Source organism: Salvelinus namaycush, unplaced genomic scaffold (assembly GCF_016432855.1).
Source record: "Salvelinus namaycush isolate Seneca unplaced genomic scaffold, SaNama_1.0 Scaffold247, whole genome shotgun sequence".
Classification (NCBI taxonomy): domain Eukaryota; kingdom Metazoa; phylum Chordata; class Actinopteri; order Salmoniformes; family Salmonidae; genus Salvelinus; species Salvelinus namaycush.
Genome location: NW_024059308.1, coordinates 124,416 through 152,310, shown reverse-complemented (window position 1 = coordinate 152,310; position 27,895 = coordinate 124,416). Strand labels below are relative to the sequence as shown.

General features: G+C 44.1%; 1 protein-coding gene and 1 pseudogene across 1 annotated transcript; both read right to left on the bottom strand.

Moving 5' to 3' along the window:
* Positions 1–2,425: 2,425 nt before the first annotated feature.
* On the bottom strand, positions 2,426–17,473 carry LOC120038994 (annotated as a pseudogene).
* Positions 17,474–18,856: 1,383 nt separating this feature from the next.
* On the bottom strand, positions 18,857–24,233 carry LOC120038993 (ankyrin repeat domain-containing protein 2-like). The gene is made up of 4 exons (XM_038984522.1): positions 24,171–24,233; positions 20,156–20,260; positions 19,240–19,380; positions 18,857–19,073 (listed from the first exon to the last, which is right to left on the bottom strand). Exons 1-4 carry the CDS (start codon positions 24,231–24,233, stop codon positions 18,918–18,920), a joined length of 465 nt encoding a protein of 154 aa, XP_038840450.1. The 3' UTR covers positions 18,857–18,917.
* Positions 24,234–27,895: the final 3,662 nt, after the last annotated feature.

Genomic DNA, 27,895 nt, shown 5'->3' with positions numbered 1-27,895 from the left:
CTTTCCCTCCTCTCCTATCTCAACCTCTTCTACCCTCATCCGTTCTCTCTTCCTCCCTCTGTAACCCCTCCCATCCTCTTCTTCCTTTCCCTCCTCTCCTATCTCAACCTCTTCTACCCTCATCCGTTCTCTCGTCCTCCCTCTGTAACCCCTCCCATCCTCTTCTTCCTTTCCCTCCTCTCCTATCTCAACCTCTTCTACCCTCATCCGTTCTCTCGTCCTCCCTCTGTAACCCCTCCCATCCTCTTCCTTTCCCTCCTCTCCTATCTCAACCTCTTCTACCCTCATCCGTTCTCTCGTCCTCCCTCTGTAACCCCTCCCATCCTCTTCCTTAATTCCTCCTCCTCTTCCTCTCCTACCCCTCCATTTGTTCTGAGGGTGTATCCAGAAGCATTACATCCTAATGAGGCTAACACACACACACACACATACTATCCTCTGAGACACATGCTGTGGTGATGACGGGATTCAACTCAAATGACTCCAGTAGTTTTCCACTCTAACAGCCTCTCCAAGGATGTCATTTGTAAGGAGAGAGTAGGTTCAACACTATGATTTTGACAGGCATGAGTCCTTAGTTGCTACATCATTGATTATTGAAGAATATAACTTGTAAATTACTCATGTGCTTAGTTTAACTTGCATAACCATCAGAACCCAATATACACTTGTTTTAGTCTGTTTAACCTCTACAGGATCGGTGTACCCCCGTGGGACGGTTGAGCTAACGTAGGCTAATGTGATTAGCATTAAGTAACAAGAACTTGTCAGTTCTTGTAAGTAACAAGAACATTTCCCAGGACATAGACATATCTGATATGGTCAGAAAGCTTAAATTCTTGTTTATCAAACTTCACTGTCCAATTTACAGTAGGTATTACAGTGAAAGAATACCATGCTATTGTTTGAGGAGAGTGCACAGTTATGAACTGTAAAAATGTAACTGAAATGAACTGTAAAAATTTATTAATACATAAAAATGTATTAATAAACCAGTTAGGCACATTTGGGCAGTCTTGATACAACATTTTGAACAGAAATGCAATGGTTCATTGGATCAGTCTAAAACGGTGCGCATAAACTGCTGCCATCTAGTGGCCAGAATCGAAATTGTGCCTGGGATGGAATAATACATTATGGCCTTTCTCTTCCATTTCAAAGATGATGGTACAAAAAAATGTTTTTTTATTTTCTTTGAATGATCTTTTACCAGATCTAATGTGTTATTCTCCTCCATTCATTTCACATTTCCACAAACATCAAAGTGTTTGCTTTCAAATGGTATCAAGAATATGCATATACTTGCTTCAGGTCCTGAGCTACAGGCAGTTAGATTTGGGTATGTCATTTTAGGCGAAAATTGAAAAAAAGGGTCGGATCCTTAAGAGGTTTGTACATTTAAACAAACACTGTATAGTCTCAAAACATGGCTAAAATTATACATTTGATGTTCAGTCCTTGAATCCATAGCTCTGTCTTTGAATTTGAGAGTGGTTGCATTTCTCCAGACCCTCCCTTAGCTTTGTAGCGAAACGGGTGGGGAGTATGCTTTGTTATTGCTCCAATGAAAGATTCTAGCTTTAACGGAACGAATAGAGGGAAATGGTAAAAGTGAACTCTTGCACAGTCCGTATACTTCTAAAAACCAACATATAACAAATGCAACATTTCTGTGACATATCCTTCCCTTTGTCAAGACATGAGGGAAGGATATGGTTGATCTGATAGCTGGCTGTTTATTCTCTATGGTGTGAATAGCATTACATGTGTGTCTTACAGTATATCTCTGTTAGGGGACAAGTAACACTTTATAGGCTAGGGACACTTTATTAACCATTAATTACACACCTATGTTACTTGTCATTATTAGTCATAGGACGGTTGGTATCTGTATTCTGTGGGGTTGAATTGTATTCTACTAGAATTGATCATGGCTATAGTGTGATGAAACCCGAATGAATCCATTGTACATTAACAGTTTACTCTGAATGAGTAAATATATGGTTTTGTCGGTGGATAACTAGAGCCTTTACTAAAGACAATGGAATGATTAGATACACAGAGGCTTTGGGAAGCAGACGTGTCTGTAATGAGACCATCATTATCAAGATATACTCCGTTATTCCCCAGAGGGTAGAATGACATGGAGATCAATGCTATATGGTAAAGACTTATCCCAAAGGGATTCATGCTAATAACAAAGATAAAGAGATTGACAGGAGACGTCTTACTGCTGACATTCTGGCTGCTAATTTGACAATAAAAAGTACCTTCTAATAAATCTGTACCTTTGTTGAGATCTCTTTGTTCGATAGGCAACACAGACTAGAGAAAATAGTTATGTTAAAAATAATCATTTAATAAATTTAACATTTTCATTTGATAGAAAGATTGTTTCTTACAACGATAAAGGTTTATCCACATATCTATTCTTCCAAATCAAAATAAAGGAGAGTTCTCTTTCACTGGGTATCCTGAATATTTCCCTGTAGAGAGACAAAGAGCTGCCTATACCACAAAGTGAATGTCAACAGAAATAAATACAAATTCTGCCAATAATGTGAATTCTGCTGTCGTTGGAACCCATTTGATCCTGCAGTTTGCTGTCTTTAACACGGTCCTCTCAAAGCTAAGGGGATGAACAGATGTGGGCGCAATTTTCCGCCACATACAGAACTAACGCTCTTTTGAGTAATTTTTGGGGTCCCCCAAAAAATCTGATTGTCAAAAGGTTGTGAGGTGGGGGCCCCAACCCAAGAGCTGGTGCTGTTGAGAAGCTCAAACACTGTAAATGATCCACCCACAAGCCACCATAATAAGACCAGACTGATTTAGACAGATACAAATACGATGTATTGTCTGCAAGGGTTTGTCTCTTGCAGATAATTTTGCAAAGAAAATCTTTGGAAATTTGTACCACAACTGAGATTTTCTAACAGAGAAGTCCTTGAATAAATGAAGTCAATTGATGCGAGGCATTTGGAACATCATGTATGAATAAGTCTGCCATGTCTGGTACGTCGGACTCATTTTAGCTTGTGTTATACATGCAGAGCCTAGTATGGAGGCCTACAGGCAGATATGTTTTGTTTGTATGGCATTTTAGGTGCATTAGTTAAACCTTCATATATATCTCCCTGTTGTTGTGTCTTTAAAGCATACCCTTCATTAGGGTTTCCGTCCTATATTATCTCTCCAGACATCCTCATTCATGGTGAGACAGTAATGAGTCAGCCTTGGTTGTCATGACATTCATCTGAAGTTTCTGAATGGATTCTTTTCACTACACCAGGCAGTAAGATACTTAAGTATTTGAGAGTGTCAATGGGACTCTATGGCAACAAGAAATAAATCAAAATGGAAGATAAACGGCTGATATATTTTGCCCACTGTGGTGTACTTGAGTAAGGTTTCCTGTCAGATAGTCTATAAAAAGAACCAGAAACAAAATAATCATACTCATCATGACAAACAACATTTTTCACAACAGAGAATTCTACAGGTTCTGTAGACTAAAGAGATTGACATAAACCCGGTGGCAGTTGAAGACAGCCCTGTTGTTATAACCGTTTAATAGTAAGCTAACAGGTCTGTCTTGTGGACTGCTGCAGGTTGGATCTCCTTTCCTTCCCCTCCCCCTCTTCATACTACTCTACTCCAGGACTGTATCTCAATAGTCAATATTGGTCTCTTCTCCTTCATTTCAATAGTCTATAGTGGTCTCCTCTCCTCATCTCCTCTCCTTCATTTCAATAGTCTATAGTGGTCTCCTCTCCTCATCTCCTCTCCTTCATTTCAATAGTCTATAGTGGTCTCCTCTCCTCATCTCCTCTCCTTAATTTCAATAGTCTATAGTGGTCTCCTCTCCTCATCTCCTCTCCTTCATTTCAATAGTCTATAGTGGTCTCCTCGTCTCCTCTCCAATTTCACTAACTGTAAATACAGTGTAGAAGAGAGCAATATGGGTTAGGGTTAGGGTTATTGGAAATAGTTTTGATCTGTGCCAGTGCTGTTCTTTCATGTCAGAGCAGATGTGCAGAGCAGATGTGGTTCAGGAGAATAGAAGACGACATATAAGACTGTTGATAGTATCAAGTATCATAGTTTTAGTGTGCGTTTTGTAAAGTTGATGTTTACTAATTGAGAACTATACAGGTCGAAAAATCCCTGTAAGCGGTATCATCACATGCAAGACTAAGGGAAAATCTATCTCATCACCTGTTCATGTGGAAAAGCCTACGTAGGACAAACGAAAAGACAATTAGAACAACGCATAGCTGGACACCGCATTTCAATCAGGTGTGAGAACATTGACTATCCAGTAGCAGCTCACTTTGTTGAAGCTAACCATCCTATCTCCTCCCTCAAATACACAGGCATTGAGCATGTTGCTCTACCAAGGAGAGGAGGTAACATTGAGATCCCACTATGACAAAGGGAGGCTTACTGGATATCCTACTGAAATCTGCTGTTTATTTTATTTGGAATAAGCTTAATGTGTGGATGTCAGCAGTACACTACATGGCAAATTATATACAGAAGTATGCAGTTGATTATAGGTTTTCTAAGCTAATATAAATAACATTGGCATACACATACATTATCTGTTATTCAAAACCAACACGCTTGGATGCACTTTTTCTGTACATAATCCATACACAACATACATATGGCATATGGCAACAATGTCCCCCGATGGCTCAGAAGTCAAAGTTTAACCAGTTTTATTTCTTTTTTATTTCTTTTTTTACCTTTATTTAACTTGGCAGGAACATATTCTGTAAAGTGAGGATTACTACTAATATTAATAGCTTTATCTTTCAGGTGCTTTTCAGACATTGCAATCAAATCAATACCATTGTAGTGATTTAGGGAGCAACCCTACAGTAATCCAGACCTCTTGGCAAAGGTACAGTGAACTCACATTCACAGGGCTTATACTATTGTTACTACTGCTTTAAGTCCTTCCACTATTCAGAGATACACGTCAATGTAACCAAACCAACAGACATTCTGACAGGTCTATCCTATCCCTGAGCTAGAGATCGTTTTCCCTCAGGCAGGACTGTACCTATGATGACAACAGGAAAATATTTCCACTGGACCCACGGAAGTATGTCCACACATTTGTAACCCAATCCTGGGGTTTAACTTAGGAAAAACAGCCACCCCAACCATCCCATCCACCCCTGGGGCACCACAGAGACAATAGAGCCAGTGTTAACTAAACATTGTCTGTGACTCTAGCCTCTGTAAAATTAACCATTTTTCAGTGACCTTTAAACGTGGAACAACTGCTGCTGGACAGTCGATGTTTTAATTACTGTAATAATGGAGGATAAACCAGACGCAGTTTCAAATGAAAACCCAGTGCTGATATAAAGCTATGATGATGCAATCAACACATGGGCCTACTGCATTGGTAGCATTTTAAATCTGCTCAGAAAATACTGCTCAGAAAGACTTTTAACAACAAGAACAAAAATGCACTTTGACATACATTTGTACATCATTTGTTGATTTAAAATCCCCATGGATGGTGTAATGTTGGAGAGCAAAGCCAGCAGTGAATGTACTGTGAATCTTGGATTCTCATATGGATTATCTGCAATTTACATTGACTCTATGGTGACTAGCCTATATGGCAAGATAGTGTCCCCACTAGGCACAGACTTCAATTCAACGTCGATTCTAATGCAAGAACACAGCTTTTCAGGGGTTTTAAAGCTCTTCAGAAGAGAATCGCCAATGAGCTGCTTTTTTAAGTCCTGTCACCAGCACCACACTGCTCAGCTGAAAGGACTTTTCTAAAAATGTATTTTCAGCAAAAGCAGATGACATGAAAGCAGCAGTCTCATCCTCGCTGGTATAACGGCACACACAACTCATCTCTGACCTTCAGCCTGTTGTGTCCTAGAAAGACACACTGCAGATAACACATGAATCAAATACCATGTACATAAGGGGCATGAGTATACAGGAAATATATAACAAATACAGGAAAAGTGCTTGGTTTATGTTCCTGAGAGCCATGCAGACACACACTAGGAGAGTAGAGAATATATTATCAGGCCACTACTGTAACGGTACGATCCTGTTATATCAAATATACCCAGAAAACAAGATGATGAGAGTTTGCCATGACTGTAGGTCTGCGTTGAAATGACTTGATCAAATATGCGGTAGCCCACTGGGCACAAACATCACTTCATCGTCTAGTTTTGATTTACATTTGAGAGATACACTTGTAGAAAAAAGGGTTACAAAAGGGTTCTTCGGCTGTCCCCATTGGAGAACCCTTTTTGGTTCCAGATTGAACTCTTTTGGGTTCCATATACAGCCCTCTGTGGAAAGGGTTCTACCTGGAACCAAATAGGGTATGTGGACAGCCAAAGAACCCTTTTAGGTTCTAGATAGCACAATTTTTTCTAAGAGGACTCAAAAGCCTGCACACACTGTGCCTGTCCAGTATGGGAGTTGAAGTTAAGCCCTATGCACCCAGTCAGGGGCTGAAATGGTGGTGTCTGGTTAGGTAGGTAACAGTGGGGTGTGGAGGTTTAGGGCTGAAGGCTGAAATGGTGGTGTCTGGCTAGGTAGGTAACAGTGGGGTGTGGAGGTTTAGGGCTGAAGGCTGATTTGGTGGTCTGGTTAGGTAGGTAACAGTGGGGTGTGGAGGTTTAGGTCTGAAGGCTGATTTGGTGGTCTGGTTAGGTAGGTACCAGTGGGATGTGGAGGTTTAGGGCTGAAGGCTGATTTGGTGGTCTGGCTAGGTAGGTAACAGTGGGGTGTGGAGGTTTAGGGCTGAAGGCTGATTTGGTGGTCTGGTTAGGTAGGTAACAGTGGGATGTGGAGGTTTAGGGCTGAAGGCTGATTTGGTGGTCTGGCTAGGTAGGTAACAGTGGGGTGTGGAGGTTTAGGGCTGAAATGGTGGTGTCTGGTTAGGTAGGTACCAGTAGGATGTGGAGGTTTAGGGCTGAAGGCTGATTTGGTGGTCTGGTTAGGTAGGTAACAGTGGGGTGTGGAGGTTTAGGGCTGAAAGCTGATTTGGTGGTCTGGTTAGGTAGGTACCAGTAGGATGTGGAGGTTTAGGGCTGAAGTCTGATTTGGTGGTCTGGTTAGGTAGGTAACAATAGGATGTGGAGGTTTAGGGCTGAAGGCTGATTTGGTGATCTGGTTAGGTAGGTACCAGTAGGATGTGGAGGTTTAGGGCTGAAGGCTGATTTGGTGGTCTGGTTAGGTAGGTAACAGTGGGATGTGGAGGTTTAGGGCTGAAGGCTGATTTGGTGTTCTGGTTAGGTAGGTAGGTAACAGTGGGATGTGGAGGTTTAGGGCTGAAGGCTGATTTGGTGGTCTGGTTAGGTAGGTAACAGTGGGGTGTGGAGGTTTAGGGCTGAAGGCTGATTTGGTGTTCTGGTTAGGTAGGTACCAGTAGGATGTGGAGGTTTAGGGCTGAAGGCTGATTTGGTGGTCTGGTTAGGTAGGTAACAGTGGGGTGTGGAGGTTTAGGGCTGAAGGCTGATTTGGTGGTCTGGTTAGGTAGGTAACAGTGGGGTGTGGAGGTTTAGGGCTGAGGGCTGATTTGGTGGTCTGGTTAGGTAGGTAACAGTGGGATGTGGAGGTTTAGGGCTGAAGGCTGATTTGGTGTTCTGGTTAGGTAGGTAACAGTGGGGTGTGGAGGTTTAGGGCTGAAGGCTGATTTGGTGGTCTGGTTAGGTAGGTAACAGTGGGGTGTGGAGGTTTAGGGCTGAAGGCTGATTTGGTGGTCTGGTTAGGTAGGTAACAGTGGCATGTGGAGGTTTAGGGCTGAAGGCTGAAATGGTGGTCTGGTTAGGTAGGTAACAGTGGGATGTGGAGGTTTAGGGCTGAAGGCTGATTTGGTGGTCTGGTTAGGTAGGTAACAGTGGGATGTGGAGGTTTAGGGCTGAAGGCTGATTTGGTGGTCTGGTTAGGTAGGTAACAGTGGGATGTGGAGGTTTAGGGCTGAAATGGTGGTGTCTGGTTAGGTAGGTGACAGTGGGGTGTGGAGGTTTAGGGCTGAAGGCTGATTTGGTGGTCTGGTTAGGTATGTAACAGTGGGGTGTGGAGGTTTAGGGCTGAAGGCTGATTTGGTGGTCTGGTTAGGTAGGTAACAGTGGGGTGTGGAGGTTTAGGGCTGAAGGCTGATTTGGTGGTCTGGTTAGGTAGGTAACAGTGGGATGTGGAGGTTTAGGGCTGAAGGCTGAAATGGTGGTCTGGTTAGGTAGGTAACAGTGGAATGTGGAGGTGTAGGGCTGAAATGGTGATTTGGTGGTCTGGCTAGGTAGGTAACAGTGGGGTGTGGAGGTTTAGGGCTGAAGGCTGATTTGGTTGTCTGGCTAGGTAGGTAACAGTGGGGTGTGGAGGTGTAGGGCTGAAAGCTGATTTGGTGGTCTGGTTAGGTAGGTACCAGTAGGATGTGGAGGTTTAGGGCTGAAGGCTGATTTGGTGGTCTGGTTAGGTAGGTAACAGTGGGATGTGGAGGTTTAGGGCTGAAGGCTGATTTGGTGGTCTGGTTAGGTAGGTAACAGTGGGATGTGGAGGTTTAGGGCTGAAGGCTGATTTGGTGGTCTGGTTAGGTAGGTAACAGTGGGGTGTTGAGGTTTAGGGCTGAAGGCTGATTTGGTGGTCTGGTTAGGTAGGTAACAGTGGGGTGTGGAGGTTTTGGGCTGAAGGCTGATTTGGTGGTCTGGTTAGGTAGGTACCAGTAGGATGTGGAGGTTTAGGGCTGAAGGCTGATTTGGTGGTCTGGTTAGGTAGGTAACAGTGGGGTGTTGAGGTTTAGGGCTGAAGGCTGATTTGGTGGTCTGGTTAGGTAGGTAACAGTGGGGTGTGGAGGTTTTGGGCTGAAGGCTGATTTGGTGGTCTGGTTAGGTAGGTACCAGTAGGATGTGGAGGTTTAGGGCTGAAGGCTGATTTGGTGGTCTGGTTAGGTAGGTAACAGTGGGGTGTGGAGGTTTAGGGCTGAAGGCTGATTTGGTGGTCTGGTTAGGTAGGTAACAGTGGGATGTGGAGGTTTAGGGCTGAAGGCTGAAATGGTGGTGTCTGGTTAGGTAGGTAACAGTGGGGTGTGGAGGTTTAGGGCTGAAATGGTGGTCTGGTTAGGTAGGTAACAGTGGGGTGTGGAGGTTTAGGGCTGAAGGCTGAAATGGTGGTGTCTGGTTAGGTAGGTAACAGTGGGGTGTGGAGGTTTAGGGCTGAAGGCTGATTTGGTGGTCTGGTTAGGTAGGTACCAGTAGGATTTGGAGGTTTAGGGCTGAAGGCTGATTTGGTGGTGTCTGGTTAGGTAGGTAACAGTGGGGTGTGGAGGTTTAGGGCTGAAGGCTGATTTGGTGGTCTGGTTAGGTAGGTAACAGTGGGGTGTGGAGGTTTAGGGCTGAGGGCTGATTTGGTGGTCTGGTTAGGTAGGTAACAGTGGGATGTGGAGGTTTAGGGCTGAGGGCTGATTTGGTGGTCTGGTTAGGTAGGTAACAATAGGATGTGGAGGTTTAGGGCTGAAGGCTGATTTGGTGGTCTGGTTAGGTAGGTAACAGTGGGGTGTGGAGGTTTAGGGCTGAAGGCTGATTTGGTGGTGTCTGGTTAGGTAGGTAACAATAGGATGTGGAGGTTTAGGGCTGAAGGCTGATTTGGTGGTCTGGTTAGGTAGGTAACAGTGGGATGTGGAGGTTTAGGGCTGAAGGCTGAAATGGTGGTCTGGTTAGGTAGGTAACAGTGGGATGTGGAGGTTTAGGGCTGAAGGCTGAAATGGTGGTGTCTGGTTAGGTAGGTAACAGTGGGGTGTGGAGGTTTAGGGCTGAGGGCTGATTTGGTGGTCTGGTTAGGTAGGTAACAGTGGGATGTGGAGGTTTAGGGCTGAGGGCTGATTTGGTGGTCTGGTTAGGTAGGTAACAGTGGGGTGTGGAGGTTTAGGGCTGAAGGCTGATTTGGTGGTCTGGTTAGGTAGGTAACATTTGGAATGTGGAGGTTTAGGGCTGAAGGCTGATTTGGTGGTCTGGTTAGGTAGGTAACAGTGGGGTGTGGAGGTTTAGGGCTGAAGGCTGATTTGGTGGTCTGGTTAGGTAGGTACCAGTAGGATGTGGAGGTTTAGGGCTGAAGGCTGATTTGGTGGTCTGGTTAGGTAGGTACCAGTAGGATGTGGAGGTTTAGGGCTGAAGGCTGATTTGGTGGTCTGGTTAGGTAGGTAACAGTGGGGTGATGAGGTTTAGGGCTGATTTGGTGGTCTGGTTAGGTAGGTAACAGTGGGGTGTGGAGGTTTAGGGCTGAAGGCTGATTTGGTGGTCTGGTTAGGTAGGTAACAGTGGGGTGTGGAGGTTTAGGGCTGAAGGCTGATTTGGTGGTCTGGCTAGGTAGGTAACAGTGGGGTGTGGAGGTTTAGGGCTGAAGGCTGATTTGGTGGTCTGGTTAGGTAGGTACCAGTGGGATGTGAAGGTTTAGGGCTGAAGGCTGATTTGGTGGTCTGGTTAGGTATGTAACAGTGGGGTGTGGAGGTTTAGGGCTGAAGGCTGATTTGGTGGTCTGGTTAGGTAGGTAACAGTGGGGTGTGGAGGTTTAGGGCTGAAGGCTGATTTGGTGGTCTGGTTAGGTAGGTAACAGTGGGGTGTGGAGGTTTAGGGCTGAAGGCTGATTTGGTGGTCTGGCTAGGTAGGTAACAGTGGGGTGTGGAGGTTTAGGGCTGAAGGCTGATTTGGTGGTCTGGCTAGGTAGGTAACAGTGGGGTGTGGAGGTGTAGGGCTGAAATGGTGGTGTCTGGTTAGGTAGGTAACAGTGGGGTGTGGAGGTTTAGGGCTGAAATGGTGGTGTCTGGTTAGGTAGGTAACAGTGGGGTGATGAGGTTTAGGGCTGATTTGGTGGTCTGGTTAGGTAGGTAACAGTGGGGTGTGGAGGTTTAGGGCTGAAGGCTGATTTGGTGGTCTGGTTAGGTAGGTAACAGTGGGATGTGGAGGTTTAGGGCTGAAGGCTGATTTGGTGGTGTCTGGTTAGGTAGGTAACAGTGGGGTGTGGAGGTTTAGGGCTGAAGGCTGATTTGGTGGTCTGGTTAGGTAGGTAACAGTGGGGTGTGGAGGTTTTGGGCTGAAGGCTGATTTGGTGGTCTGGTTAGGTAGGTACCAGTAGGATGTGGAGGTTTAGGGCTGAAGGCTGATTTGGTGGTCTGGTTAGGTAGGTAACAGTGGGGTGTGGAGGTTTAGGGCTGAAGGCTGATTTGGTGGTCTGGTTAGGTAGGTAACAATAGGATGTGGAGGTTTAGGGCTGAAGGCTGATTTGGTGTTCTGGTTAGGTAGGTAACAGTGGGATGTGGAGGTTTAGGGCTGAAGGCTGATTTGGTGGTCTGGTTAGGTAGGTAACAGTGGCATGTGGAGGTTTAGGGCTGAAGGCTGAAATGGTGGTCTGGTTAGGTAGGTAACAGTGGGATGTGGAGGTTTAGGGCTGAAGGCTGATTTGGTGGTCTGGTTAGGTAGGTAACAGTGGGATGTGGAGGTTTAGGGCTGAAGGCTGAAATGGTGGTGTCTGGTTAGGTAGGTAACAGTGGGGTGTGGAGGTTTAGGGCTGAAATGGTGGTCTGGTTAGGTAGGTAACAGTGGGGTGTGGAGGTTTAGGGCTGAAGGCTGAAATGGTGGTGTCTGGTTAGGTAGGTAACAGTGGGGTGTGGAGGTTTAGGGCTGAAGGCTGATTTGGTGGTCTGGTTAGGTAGGTACCAGTAGGATTTGGAGGTTTAGGGCTGAAGGCTGATTTGGTGGTGTCTGGTTAGGTAGGTAACAGTGGGGTGTGGAGGTTTAGGGCTGAAGGCTGATTTGGTGGTCTGGTTAGGTAGGTAACAGTGGGGTGTGGAGGTTTAGGGCTGAGGGCTGATTTGGTGGTCTCGTTAGGTAGGTAACAGTGGGATGTGGAGGTTTAGGGCTGAGGGCTGATTTGGTGGTCTGGTTAGGTAGGTAACAATAGGATGTGGAGGTTTAGGGCTGAAGGCTGATTTGGTGGTCTGGTTAGGTAGGTAACAGTGGGGTGTGGAGGTTTAGGGCTGAAGGCTGATTTGGTGGTGTCTGGTTAGGTAGGTAACAATAGGATGTGGAGGTTTAGGGCTGAAGGCTGATTTGGTGGTCTGGTTAGGTAGGTAACAGTGGGATGTGGAGGTTTAGGGCTGAAGGCTGAAATGGTGGTCTGGTTAGGTAGGTAACAGTGGGATGTGGAGGTTTAGGGCTGAAGGCTGAAATGGTGGTGTCTGGTTAGGTAGGTAACAGTGGGGTGTGGAGGTTTAGGGCTGAGGGCTGATTTGGTGGTCTGGTTAGGTAGGTAACAGTGGGATGTGGAGGTTTAGGGCTGAGGGCTGATTTGGTGGTCTGGTTAGGTAGGTAACAGTGGGGTGTGGAGGTTTAGGGCTGAAGGCTGATTTGGTGGTCTGGTTAGGTAGGTAACATTTGGAATGTGGAGGTTTAGGGCTGAAGGCTGATTTGGTGGTCTGGTTAGGTAGGTACCAGTGGGATGTGGAGGTTTAGGGCTGAAGGCTGATTTGGTGGTCTGGTTAGGTATGTAACAGTGGGGTGTGGAGGTTTAGGGCTGAAGGCTGATTTGGTGGTCTGGTTAGGTAGGTAACAGTGGGGTGTGGAGGTTTAGGGCTGAAGGCTGATTTGGTGGTCTGGTTAGGTAGGTAACAGTGGGGTGTGGAGGTTTAGGGCTGAAGGCTGATTTGGTGGTCTGGCTAGGTAGGTAACAGTGGGGTGTGGAGGTTTAGGGCTGAAGGCTGATTTGGTGGTCTGGCTAGGTAGGTAACAGTGGGGTGTGGAGGTTTAGGGCTGAAATGGTGGTGTCTGGTTAGGTAGGTAACAGTGGGGTGTGGAGGTTTAGGGCTGAAGGCTGATTTGGTGGTCTGGTTAGGTAGGTAACAGTGGGGTGTGGAGGTTTAGGGCTGAAATGGTGGTGTCTGGTTAGGTAGGTAACAGTGGGGTGTGGAGGTTTAGGGCTGAAGGCTGATTTGGTGGTCTAGTTAGGTAGGTAACAGTGGGGTGTGGAGGTTTAGGGCTGAAGGCTGATTTGGTGGTCTGGTTAGGTAGGTAACAGTGGGGTGTGGAGGTTTAGGGCTGAAGGCTGATTTGGTGATCTGGTTATGTAGGTAACAGTGGGGGTACCAGACCCACCTCCCTCAGCTGGTCCAGTTTCTCCAGAGTCTCCTTTGTGTCAAACTGCCACTCCTTCACCTGCTCCACTGCTGTAAATCCCTCCTGAAACACACAGACGCCTGATTGAACAAACAGTTACACACGGAAGCAAAAATACACATTTGAATAGAAAATGTCTCTGCCAACCTCAAGTTTTATTTGAGAAGATGTGATACTCACATGGTTTTTGAGCCTGGTATCAGCCCCTCCAACAATGAGCAGCTTGAGTATCTTATATCTGCCCAGACGCACAGCATCATGCAGAGGAGTGTCCCCCTCCTGGAATACACAATTACAATACTACACTATGAAGACAACCAAGATAATGATGACAACGAGGACAACCAAGATAATGATGACAACGAGGACAACCAAGATAAGGATGACAACGAGGACAACCAAGATAACGAGGACAACGAGGACAACCAAGATAACGAGGACAACGAGGACAACCAAGATAATGATGACAACAGGGACAACCAAGATAATGATGACAACAAAGACAACCAAGATAATGATGACAACGAGGACAACCAAGATAATGATGACAACGAGGACAACCAAGATAATGATGACAACGAGGACAACCAAGATGATGTTTGTTTATTGTATTTCAAGAGGAAATGAATGATAAAAGTATTTTTCAGCACCAATACCACACAAAATTGGTAGAAAGAGGGGGAAGGGAAGCGCTACTAAGGTGCACAATAGTACATTTTGGTAGACAGAAGGTGCTCTTTGGTAAAAGGGGTAAATTGGTCATTAAAAAGAAAGGAGGACCAAGACACTCTTCATATAATTAATTAAAATGCCTGTATTTGTATGGCATGTTCAATAGAAACAAAGTTTTTAAAAATAAGACTCGTTTCGGCTGCATGGCCTTCGTCAGGGAGTACAAAGAAATAATACAATGTCCTCTTTTGAACAGCTTTTCCAATTAGCCCTAATTAGAAGAGGGCGTGGTTACAAAATTGATTGGACACACCTAGTAAGCAATACTATACACATTAAAAAGTGAAATATGTAGCTATGTTATCATAAAAATACAACTCCAAGCTAGAAGTATCAGAACACTAAAAGGTAGTTCTAACCTTAAATATGACTGGGAGAAGTGTCAAGAATAAGAAAGCAATATATTCCATAGTACACTAGAACACAGCAAAACATGAACAACAACAGTCTAAACATAGAGGACAACCAAGACAACGAGGACAACCAAGATAATGATGACAACAAAGACAACCAAGATCATGATGACAACGAGGACAACCAGGATAATGATGACAACAAAGACAACCAAGATAATGATGACAACAAAGACAACCAAGATAATGATGACAACAAGGACAACCAAGATAATGATGACAACGAGGACAACCAAGATAATGATGACAACAAAGACAACCAAGATCATGATGACAACGAGGACAACCAAGATGATGAGCCACATTGTTACAATGATGATGTTTGTTCATTGTATTTCAAGAGGAAAGGAATGATAAAAGTATTTTTAAGCACCAATACCACACAAAACTGGCTTACAAAATCATATTAGACCAGGTATGATGCAGTGAGAAAGCATGACGTCCTACCCTGTCTCTGGGGTTGATTTTGGCTCCACTGTTCAGCAGGTGTCCCACTACGTCAGAATGGCCTGTCCTGGTGGCCACGTGGAGAGGACTGGCCATCAGCTAGGGATGAGAGAGAGTTACAGCCAACATGGGCGCATTTCTCCTCATTTCCTCCTCTTCACCGGGATTGATGTGAAATACATTGTGAAAGATGCTGCAGATAACAATTCCTTGTAGCTGAAATCTTCCCAATTCTACATGTCAAATGACAAAGAAACATGTATATTCTTAATATATCTTAACCCCACTGAGGACAACCCTGGACTGGTGAAATGATAAGGCCGTGGGTAGATGGCCATTCTGTTAGCTGGCTAACTCCATAATGAATGAAATGTCAGTAGCTATAGTCGCACAAAAGCATCATGACACACACACACCCACGTCTCACCTTGTCCCTGATGTTGAGGTCAGCTCCATGTTTCATCATGACACACACACACACCCACGTCTCACCTTGTCCCTGATGTTGAGGTCAGCTCCATGTTTCATCATGACACACACACACACCCACGTCTCACCTTGTCCCTGATGTTGAGGTCAGCTCCATGTTTCATCATGACACACACACACCTACGTCTCACCTTGTCCCTGATGTTGAGGTCAGCTCCATGTTTCATCATGACACACACACACCCACGTCTCACCTTGTCCCTGATGTTGAGGTCAGCTCCATGTTTCATCATGACACACACACACCTACGTCTCACCTTGTCCCTGATGTTGAGGTCAGCTCCATGTTTCATCATGACACACACACACCTACGTCTCACCTTGTCCCTGATGTTGAGGTCAGCTCCATGTTTCATCATGACACACACACACCCACGTCTCACCTTGTCCCTGATGTTGAGGTCAGCTCCATGTTTCATCATGACACACACACACACCCACATCTCACCTTGTCCCTGATGTTGAGGTCAGCTCCATGTTTCATCATGACACACACACACACCCACGTCTCACCTTGTCCCTGATGTTGAGGTCAGCTCCATGTTTCATCATGACACACACACACCTATGTCTCACCTTGTCCCTGATGTTGAGGTCAGCTCCATGTTTCATCATGACACACACACACCTACGTCTCACCTTGTCCCTGATGTTGAGGTCAGCTCCATGTTTCATCATGACACACACACACCCATGTCTCACCTTGTCCCTGATGTTGAGGTCAGCTCCATGTTTCATCATGACACACACACACCCATGTCTCACCTTGTCCCTGATGTTGAGGTCAGCTCCATGTTTCATCATGACACACACACACACCTACGTCTCACCTTGTCCCTGATGTTGAGGTCAGCTCCATGTTTCATCATGACACACACACACCTACGTCTCACCTTGTCCCTGATGTTGAGGTCAGCTCCATGTTTCATCATGACACACACACACCTACGTCTCACCTTGTCCCTGATGTTGAGGTCAGCTCCATGTTTCTGGAGGACCTTGATCACAGCTAGGCTTCCTCCTCTACAGGCCCAGTGAACAGCTCTGGACTCCAGCTGGAACACACACACGGCCACCTTCACTGTACAATGTCTGACGCTTAACAACTGACTGGTCACCAGCTTTCCATTCCACAGCCCTAACCTTATCAATTACCCAATTATCAGCACAATACCTGAGGTTATATAGAGCTTACATACTGTATATGTGATTAAAAAAAGTTGTCCATTTGTTCTCTAGTATTGGAGTTAAAAACACAATTATGTCAACTGTGTCATTTCATAGCTTTTATCACGGCAACGGACATTGACTATAGAACATACTGTGTTAATGGCAAGAGTCTCTCACCCGGTCTTTAGAATTGATGTTAGCTCCTTTCTCTAGAAGCTTCTGGATGACGGTAGTGTCCCTCGATGGAGGCAAAGTGCAGTGCTGTCCTCCTTAACTGGAAAAATATTTAGTTATGCAAGATGTTGAACTGTTAAAATGATATCTGTTTAAGGTAAAAGGTACAATTGAGTTTTTAAAAATATTTTGTGCTACTGCTACAGTAGGGCAAGGCCATTGCAGATTGCTAGGCCACAATCATTTTAATTTACCTCTTGGACAATACAGTTGAACTTCGAACTATTGAGGCCAGATCTTTCAACAAGTAAATACATATATTTTGTGAAGTGAAGTCACATGCCTGGATTTTAACCTTTGTTTTAAGCCTTTTCCAGAAATGGGAATTAGACCAAAAATTAAAGGAATTGTCTGAGGATGGTGCTAGACTTTCTGACATTAAAAGAAAAAGTAATTGTTCGGTGAAAAATCTTAATAAAGGTTAAAACCTTTTCTCAATAGGGGGTACTGTTTTCACTTTGTAAAAAATTCGTTCCCAAATTAAACTGCCTCGTACTCAATTCTTGCTCGTACAATATGCATATTATTATTACTATTGGATAGAAAACACTCTCTAGTTTCTAAAACCGTTTGAATTATATCTGTGAGTAAAACAGAACTCGAGTTGGAGCAATCTTCCTGTCAGCAAGTGAGAAATCTGAAATCAGGCAATCTGTTCCAGGGTCGGTTTATTAATTTGCATGTATTCTATTGGTCGACATGCACTGCATACGCCTTCCCCTGGATGTCAGCAAGCAATGAGAATTGGAATAGAGTTGCTAGGCAGATCTGAGGCTATATAAATGGGCTTGGAACCGGGGGTCCAGCCTTTTCAACATTCGCCATGACGCAAGACAGACCTCAGGATTGCGTTCTGAAAAGCTCTCGTTATAGGAGTTAGATATATCCGGCTCTGATTTTATTCGATATAGGTGTTAAAGACATCATAATGTTGTTATTTTAAACCGAGTTATATCAGTTTATATCAGTATATTGCGATTTTCGGATATTTCTTTGTGCTGCGTTCTAGTGAGTTGGGCACGTCTGGGCCACATGGCTAATGTTTACTGCTAATTCCAAAGTTGAAGGCGACAATCTACAACCGAGCAACGATTCTTTTGGACAAAGGACAACTTGCCCAAGATTCTGATGAAAGCTCATCAAAAAGTAAGAACTATTTATGATGTTAATTCGTTGTTCTGTTGAAAAATGTAAAACTCATATTCCGCCATTAATTTCGGTGCGGTCTCGCTTTAACGCACGCTGTATGTCGTAGTAACGTTAATTTTAAAAATCTAACACAGCGGTTGCATTAAGAACTAATGTATCTTTAATTTGCTGTCCAACCTGTATTTTTTAGTCAAGTTTATGATTAGTGACTGATTAGATTAGGTGCCTCTCCCAAGATTTCTCCCGACATATTGTTGGCAGCTTGGCTACTATTCTCATTGTATAACCACGATTTGTGCCGCTAAATATGCACATTTTCGAACAAACTCTATATGTATTGTGTAATATGATGTTATAGGACTGTCATCTGAAGAAGTTTGAGAAGGTTAGTGAAAAAATTAATATCTTTTGCTGGTTTATTCGTTATCGCTATTGTTGGCTTGAATCAATGCTGTTGTGTGGTTGGCTATTGTAGTAAGCTAATATAATGCTATATTGTGTTTTCGCTGTAAAACACTTAAAAAATCTGAAATATTGGCTGGATTCACAAGATCTTTGTCTTTCATTTGCTGTACGCTGTGTATTTTTCATAAATGTTTTATGATGAGTATTTAGGTAATTCACGTTGGTCTCTGTAGTTATTCTAGTTGCTTTGGTGAGAGTTGTGATGGTGGCTGCAATGTAAAACTATGATTTATACCTGAAATATGCACATTTTTCTAACAAAACATATGCTATACAATAAATATGTTATCAGGCTGTCATCTGATGAAGTTGTTTCTTGGTTAGTGACTATTTATATCTTTATTTGGTCGAAATTGTGATAGCTACCTATGCAGGAAAAAAATGGTGGAGAAAAAAAAGTTATGTCTTTTGCTATCGTGGTTAGCTAATAGAAATACATATTGTGTCTTCCCTGTAAAACATTTTAAAAATCAGAAATGATGGCTGGATTCACAAGATGTGTATCTTTCATCTGGTGTCTTGGACTTGTGATTTAATGATATTTAGATGCTAGTATTTACTTGTGACGCTATGCTAGGCTATGCTAGTCAGCTTTTTTACTGATGGGGGTGCTCCCGGATCCGGGATTGTGATGAAGTAGAAGTTAAAATCCAGATCATGTGACATGATAAGTTGACCATATACCATATAGACTAGTACTTTCCTCATCACTGAAATTGGGGTCTCCTCCATCTTCCAGATATTTCTCCACCACTTTGAGTTTACCCTGAGTCGCTGCCTTCATGAAGTCAAACGTGTCTACAGGTCCTAACTGACAAACACAGAGAACGTGTTTGTGTTACTCTCTGGGACTTAGCAACTGATCCAGAATTAGCAAATCCTGGTCCCACTCTTCAAAATGACAAACAGAGTATATTCTGCATTGTTCCGGTCATCAAAAATAAATATTGCTAAATATGATATAAATGTTGCCTCACCACAGGTATGTCCACGGCCACCTTGGATGAGGACCCTGACTTCTTCAACTTCCTCCTCTGGCAGATCTCCTTGATGCTCTCTGGTCCTCCCTGATCAACTATCTTCCCCTCTGAAAATGAATTCCTCTCTCTCTCCTCTGGCTAGGGGAGATAAGATGGTGGTCAGAAGATTAGATTCTACTCTCATACAGAATGACTCAGAATTGGTACTCCCCCTCTTTCTCTCTCTCTCTACCTTGACATAATAACAACAATAAAGAATACGACTGCCAAAACACGACACGAGATAGATCACATTCATCGTGTAATTATATGTAATATTGTCTTCACTATTAAAAGTATTACTATTCGCTCATTCTTCATACACCAGCCCTAGAGTCTGGTATGAGTGACTGGCCTCCCTTCCTTTGTTCTGTGTCTAGTGTAAACCAACAGCTGTTTGAACAGTAGCTAGCCTCCACCTGATTTACTACAGGGGATAGAAGGGGAGAGGGTGTGAGAGGGTCAGGTCAGTGCCTGTAAAAGCAGAGATGCCAGGGGCACATGTTGAAGTGGCTAATGGCCAGATACATTCATAGCATGGTAACCTCATAGCCTGGTTGTGATCGTAAATGAGAACATGTTCTCAACAAAATATCTGGTAATAGAACAATGTTGTTGGCAGTAACCAACCTTGGGGAAATATCAACAGCCTCTTAAGATAGATGTGAATAGGTTGTGTGTTCTTCATAAAATACAGGTGAATAGAATCAAATATTGTCTCAATAACAAGCCTGGTAAAAGAGAGCTAAGTAGAATATATTGACAGTAAACTATTGCTGGATTTAGAATGTAGGATTCACAGACTGTAATGTAACTGAGGGTGAATACATAACCAAATGTATCAGAAGTTTACTTATTTTCCCTTTTACTTTACCTGGATGCGTTCAACATTGTGATTGGTGGGTTCACAGCCTGGTTCTTCCTGTTCAGGTGTGTCCCACTTTATACGTCCCAGCTTCACCGCTCGCGCTCTGCAACGCTGGTTTATAACATAGAAATAATATTCAAATCATAACTCTATCTAAAGTGAAATGAAAAACACACATTAATGTACTTTACAATGAACAGAAATGCAAAAATAGAAAGACAAGCAAAACATTATTTTCCATTTGTAGAAAACCGGCGTAACCCTTCTGTGCCTGCAGTAAGAGTACTTATGTTTACAGTTTTTTTAATCGCTTTGGTACTATTTTCACAAGTATGTGATGAATTTTAAAGACTGTTAGTACAAAACTCCAAATTGGCAACACTCGTAAAGCAGCCATTTTACAATCAAAAACTTTCATTACGCATTTATTTTGTTTGCAGACATCTTTCACCACACAACCATTGATCCAAAATCTAAGTTTACTGTGAAATATAATGAGAACATTGATTTAATCACCAAAACACAACATAATTATATCTTCTCAATTTAGTTATTTAACAACCAGTTAATCCAATAGCAAAAAATGGCCCTTTGAATGTAGTTAGCTACAGTACTGTAAAGTGCAGTACATTACACTGTGTTTTGCATTAGGCAATACACTTGCACTACCCATTAAAATTTACTAAACATCAATTTCCATCATTTCTATCCCATGTGTGATCATTGGAAACATCTTTCACAATGTATTCAAATGAAATAAATGAAGGAAACAATGTTTAGCAGCACTAGTATGCATCAAGCCTGTTTTGAGCATTTCGCCCATAGAAAGAATTAACAGTAAATATGTTAATTGTTCATGCACTTGGGGAAAAACCTTTTGGCATGGCGAATCCAAGCCTGACATAGGTCTGGACTGATGTCATTGCGTGCCTCATCCATGGCCTGAAGGAGGGTAGTGTGCTCATGGAGATGGAAATCATACACCTTCCACCTGCATTGTAATCGTGTATTGTATTTTACAGTATTGTATTGTACTTATGTATTGCAGCGGTCCTGTATGTGGCTCAGTTCATAAGAGCAGCGCACTAGCAACACCAGAGTTGTGGGTTTGATTCCCACTGGCGTCACATACCAAAATGATTAGAGTTACTTTGGATAAAATAATCTGCTATGTAAATGGAATATATTACTGTATTACAGCGCTGTATTAGCCTGTATTAAAGTACTGTATTGGCCAATGATATTTTAGTAAAGCAGTATGAAATGTCCTGATCAAAAAGACCCCAGAAACGTAATTTTGCATACATGTTTACTGCATAGAGGATGCATTTCTTTCTTGTTTTGGAATTTCTGTATTCTTTTCGTATTGGTATTGTATTTATTTCTGTATTAGTTAAATTTATAAAATTATAATAATTAAAATATATATAATACTTTTTATGTGTCTATTTTTCAGACATACATTTTAATGATTTAGTTCTCTGAATCTGTAGTAGACAATCCCGTTTAACATTTGTAGGTTTACCAAAAGGTTAAGTGATTATCGATTAAGAGCAGTTGGATTAATGGTAAAACGCATTTTAGCAAATGAGAAAATAATCATATCAAAAGTAATGTGAACATTGCATTATGAAACAAAATTACTTTATATTAACATGTATTGCAATGTGAAACATGTATTTCTAGATGAAACGTGAAACTTGTATTTCTAGATAAAACACTGATTAAGTTCTGTGAAAAAGTGACTTATGATTTTGTGTGTTGTACTTTGTCAATTGAAAATGTGCTTAAAGTTTTGGAACAACTGCCTGTTTGATGATCTGTTTTGCATTTTGTACTAAGAGTTGTGAAAATGTACCACATACTTGCACTAAATATTGCACTAAAGCGATGAACAAAACTGTAACATGAGATTAGTGGTAAATATAATGTATAACTAACAAGCTAATTGCCCTCTAGTGCTGAACTGCTGGTGTAAGAAGTATAAATGAAGTTATTCATTAAAATCTGTGAATCTCAAATCTGTCTGCTTGTAGAGGAAGGGGAGATTGAACTCTGCCTTCTCCCTGGAGGCAGTATCAAACAATCTGTTGGCATGGATCATAGAGGAATCTACAAGAATACTTGTCCATGCAATATCATGTATTTTTGCATGGAATATTCAAATGAATCATTGCAAACTGAAATGATGATATTAGAACGGTACAAACATGAACAAATATAGACAACAATCCTGAAGTAAAATCCTTGCAGACACCATGACATACAAATGTCTATGAAAGTCTATGAAACAAAATAAATGTCTAATCAAGGACATTACTTTATTTATAATTCAGTAATTACTTGATTTCATGTATTAGTTGTGAAGATGTAGCAATGTACTATAGATAGCCTACTGTAGGTCAGAGGTCAGGCTGTTAAGTTAATGAGCTGTAAACTATTTCAGAAGCAGCAAAGGGTCTCGTGGTTATAGATACCTCAGATAACTATAGGTCACACCAGGGGGAGAACTGCCCCCTCTCATTGAAGCCATGAAGTTCATGGCCGACCAGAAAACTGCAGGCTGTTGTTTTCAGAAAGCAGGATCCCCTTATGTACTGAATCTTCGTGGTCAATATTTGTGTGAATAAAATTCAAATCAGAAGACAGTCACGGTATCAATAATTGCTTCTATGACACCAAATGTACAGTATGTCCTTGAACGAATTATAAACAAATCTCACAAAGAACAAGTTAAAAGGATACATTTGTTGCTACCGGCAGCCTGCAGTCCGCGGTCGGACTTAAGATACTCAATGAGAGTGGGCAGTCGTTCTCCCCACTTCCTGAAGTGGACGCCATTCTCCCCACTTCCTGAAGTGGACGCCATTCTCCCCACTTCCTGAAGTGGACGCCATTCTCCCCACTTCCTGAAGTGGACGCCATTCTCCCCACTTCCTGAAGTGGACGCCATTCTCCCCACTTCCAAGAGACGCCATCTTAGCAAGCTAAAACCAACTTCCTGAGCTTTAAATGCGCCATTGAGTCTTCACATAGGAATGAATGGTGTGACGTCATTGATCGCTTTGTCCATTCTTAAACAGTCAATGGGTCACACATAGTCACACAGTCACAGCAAAGGCTCAGGTCACTCAGCCTCACACACAGTTCACACCAGCTAATGCAAGTGCATATATGTGCGGGTGTGTGTACACATGTTTGTGTCTATGTTAATATGTACAGCAGGATACGTCATTGTTTTAAAGGCCCAGATATTTTCATGTGTTTTATATAATTTCCACACTATGAGGTTGAAATAATACTGTGAAATTATGAAAATGATGATAAAGCCCTTTTAGTGTAAGAGCTGTTTGAAAAGATCTCCTGAAGTTTCAGCCTGTTTTGGTGGGGTGGAGTTTTGGCCTTCTATGGTAACATCACCATGCTGTATATTAGTTAATAGACCAATTAGAAAGAGAGTTCCAAACCTCTCTGCCAATAACAGATCGTTTCCAGTTTTCCCCTCCTTAATCAGTCCTAGCATAATTCTTGCTTGAGAAATTAGCTTCAAAGCTATTTTTGTTTATTTTTGACCATTTTAATTGAAAACAAACTGTTACCCAGAAATGATTTGATATTGAGATAAAAAAGGCTGCATTGGACCTTTAGATACTCATCTGTGGCTAAATATGATGGCATTATTTGAGCTCTCAGGCAACTTTCTCAATGTAAAACATTTGTCTATTATGTCATGATTCAGATTCAGCCTTGATGCTCCCACCCATCTTCATTAGAGCCTTGGTTAGGAAAAGGTGTGAGGCACATAAAGTATACAGCCTCACAGGTAAGTGTCCCACTAGCCATATCAATAGAGTGCTCCCTTTCATTTGTTTTCCTGGATAGTCACCCGTTGAAGTGTCCTAGGGTAAGGACTTTTAATACACCATTGTTGTTTATGATAACGCAATGACATGTTACCTATTTACTACTAGAATGCATCTTGAATTTAAAACTTGCTAAATAAGTGATAATTTCCCCCTACCTCAGACTTCTTGAGGTCCAGTTCTGCTGTCACATTGGTAGCCCACTGCACATCCTCCTCCATACTGATGTGTCCGTTCAGGGTTGAAATGGAAACAAAACGACAGAAAAACAACCTGTGGTTGAAACAACTTCACAATTCTCACTTCCAATTTACATCTAACAGTTCTAACAGCTGAATAGCAAACAGATTGTTTGTCTAAACGTCAATATAACCTGCTCAGGGGACCGGTTGGTTACCAGCTGGGATGTGGCAGTCCGGATGATCTTATACTTCCTGATTGGAATGCCAGGCTCACCAGGGGCATTGTGAAACCCTAGTAGACCTGGAGCGTGTGTGACCCCCCCCCCCCCCCCCCCACGAGCTCTTAGTTTTACCCTGCCCCTATGCCAGCCCTGTTAGCTGTTGTTTTACAAGGCCTCCAGACTCCAGGCCTGTAAACACACAGTTTTGGATGATTACGTTATTTATAAGTGCGTCAAGTGATACCTTTTAAATATCGGCAAGGCTCATACCGTGAAGCATACCGTCCTTTGTGGATACAGTTTGACACAAATATCAGTAGGTTTATCAGTCTGTTACAAAAGCCTTTGTATGTTACAAATGTTGTTCACAGTTCCCCGACCCCCCCCCCCCCCCCACACACACACACACACAGTACACCACCCTTTCACATGCACACTTTTGAAAAGCAGCAGATAGCAAAGGTCAGGCTAACATACTGAGCAGCCCACCACCAGAGCATGCTACTTATCTGAGCTGTAATAAATGTGTCATCCAGTAGGATGAGTCATGGTGATTGATATAAATCTCAGGTTAAGAGGACTTTAGAGAGCAGTAAATACAAATAGTTATTATTTAGGCTGTGTGTGTGTGTGTGTGTGTGTGTGACATCACCAGAACACATGGGCCGAGAGCAGTGCACAGAACAAGCCTCAATATGAGCATGCCTTCGTGCTCAGACGGATAAATGTAAAAAGGCATACACAAAAGTTATTACATTTGTACAGATGGCCCCATATTTCTGTACATACACTGCCGTTCAAAAGTTTGGGGTCACTTAGAAATGTCCTTGTTTTTGAAAGAAACGCACAGCGCAAACTGGCTCTAACCAGAATAGAAAGAGGAGTGGGAAGCCCCCATAGTTTGAGAAACAGACGCCTCACAAGTCCTGAACTGGCAGCTTCATTAAATAGTACCCAAAAACACCAGTCTCAACGTCAACAGTGAAGAGGTGACTCCGGGATGCTGGCCTTCTAGGCAGAGTTGCAAAGAAAAAGCCATATCTCAGACTCGCCAATAAAAAGAAAAGATTAAGATGGGCGAAAGAACACAGACACTGGACAGAGGAACTCTGCCTAGAAGGCCAGCATCCCGGAGTCACCTCTTCACTGTTGACGTTGAGACTGGTGTTTTGCGGGCACTATTTAATGAAGCTAGATACACAACTAGTCTAAAGAAGGCCAGTTTTATTGCTTCTTTATTTAGAACAACAGTTTTCAGCTGTGCTAACATAATTGCAAAAGGGTTTTCTAATGATCAATTAGCCTTTTAAAACTATAAACTTGGATTAGCTGTAACGCACGTCGTCGGGAGAAGGAGAAGAGGACCAAGGTGCAGCGTGGTAAGTGTTCATACTATTTAATTAAAATATGAAACACTAGACAAAACAACAACGAGGAAAAAACAAAACAGTTCTGAAAGGTGAAACAAACACCCACAACCAAAATGGGGAAAACAGGCTACCTAAGTATGATTCTCAATCAGAGACAACGATCGACAGCTGCCTCTGATTGAGAACCATACCAGGCCAAACACAGAAATATAACATAGAAAAAAGAACATAGACTCCCCACCCCAACTCACGCCCTGACCAACCTAACACAAAGACATAAAAAAGGAACTAAGGTCAGAACGTGACAGTATCCCCCCCAAAGGTGCAGACTCCGGCCGCAAAACCTGAACCTATAGAGGAGGGTCTGGGTGGGCGTCTGTCCGCGGTGGCGGCTCTGGCGCGGGACGTGGACCCCACTCCACCATAGTCTTTGCCTGATTAAGTGGCGCCTTTGGAGCGGCGACCCTCCCCGCCGACCTCGGACTGGGGACCCTTGCAGCGGGCCCCGAATAGATGGGAGACTCCGGCAGCTCCGTAGTGAAGGGCGACTCCGGCAGCGCCGTGGTGAAGGGCAACTCCGGCAGCGCCGTAGTGAAGGGCGACTCCGGCAGCTCCTGACTGACGGGCGGCTCTGGCAGCTCCTGACTGACAGGCGGCTCTGGCAGCTCAGGACAGATGGCCGGCTCTGGCAGCTCCTGACAGACGGGCGGCTCTGGCAGCTCCTGACTGACGGGCGGCTCTGGCAGCTCCTGACTGACGGGCGGCTCTGGCAGCTCAGGACAGACAGGCGGCTCTCGCTGCTCCGGACAGGAGGGAGACTCTGGCTGCTCCGGACCGGAGGGCGACGCTGGAGGCTCCGGACTAGAGGGCGACGCTGGAGGCTCCGGACTAGAGGGCGACGCTGGAGGCTCCGGACTAGAGGGCGACGCTGGAGGCTCCGGCCTAGCTTCCTTAGTTGGAGCGATCGTGCCATAACTCCTCACTAGAGGCTTCGTGCCATGGATCCTCACTGGAGGCTTCGTGCCATGGATCATCACAGGAGGCTTCGTGCCATGGATCATCACAGGAGGCTTCGTGCCATGGATCATCACTGGAGGCTTCTTGCCATGGATCATCACTGGAGGCTTCTTGCCATGGATCATCACTGGAGGCTTCTTGCCATGGATCATCACTGGAGGCTTCGTGCCATGGATCATCACAGGAGGCTTCGTACCATGGAGCATCACTGGAGGCTTCGTGGCCTGGATCATCACTGGAGGCTTCTTGCCATGGATCATCACTGGAGGCTTCTTGCCATGGATCACCACTGGAGGCTTCGTGCCATAGATTATCACTGGAGGCTTTGTGCCATGGATTATCACTGGAGTGGAGAGACACACAGGAGGCCTGGCTCTGGGAGAAGGCACAGGACTCACCAGGCTGGGGAGACATGCAGGAGGGTTAGTGCTTAGCACAGGCACAGAACTCACCAGGCTGGGGAGACATGCAGGAGGCATTGTCCTTGGCTGAGGCACCGGATGCACTGGACCGTGGAGGCGCACTGGCGGTCTCGAGCGCAGAGCTAGCACCACTCGTCCTGGCTGGATCCCCCCTGTAGCCCGGCAAGTGCGGGGAGTTGGAGCAGGCCGCACTGGGCTGTGCTGGCGAACTGGAGACACTGTGCGTAGGGCTGGTGCAGTATACCCCGGGCCGAGGAGACGCACTGGAGACCAGATGCGCTGAGCCGGCATCACCCCTCCTGGCTCGATGCCCACTCTAGCCCGGCCGATTCGAGGAGCTGCGATGTAGCACACCGGGCTATGCGTGCGCACTGGGGACACCTTGCGCTTCTCTGCATAACACGGTGCCTGCCCAGTCACTCTCTCGCCACGGTAAGCACGGGGAGTTGGCTCAGGTCTCCTACCGGAGTCCGCCAATCTACCCGTGTGCCCCCCCCAAAAAAGTTCTGGGGCTGCCTCTCGTGCCCGTTACCTCGCGCCAATTCCTCGTAGTGGCGCCGCTCCGCTCTAGCTGCCTCCAGCTCCTCTTTCGGATGGTGATACTCCCCTGGCTGTGCCCAGGATCCTTTGCCGTCCAAAATTTCCTCCCATGTCCAGGAGTCCATGTTCCC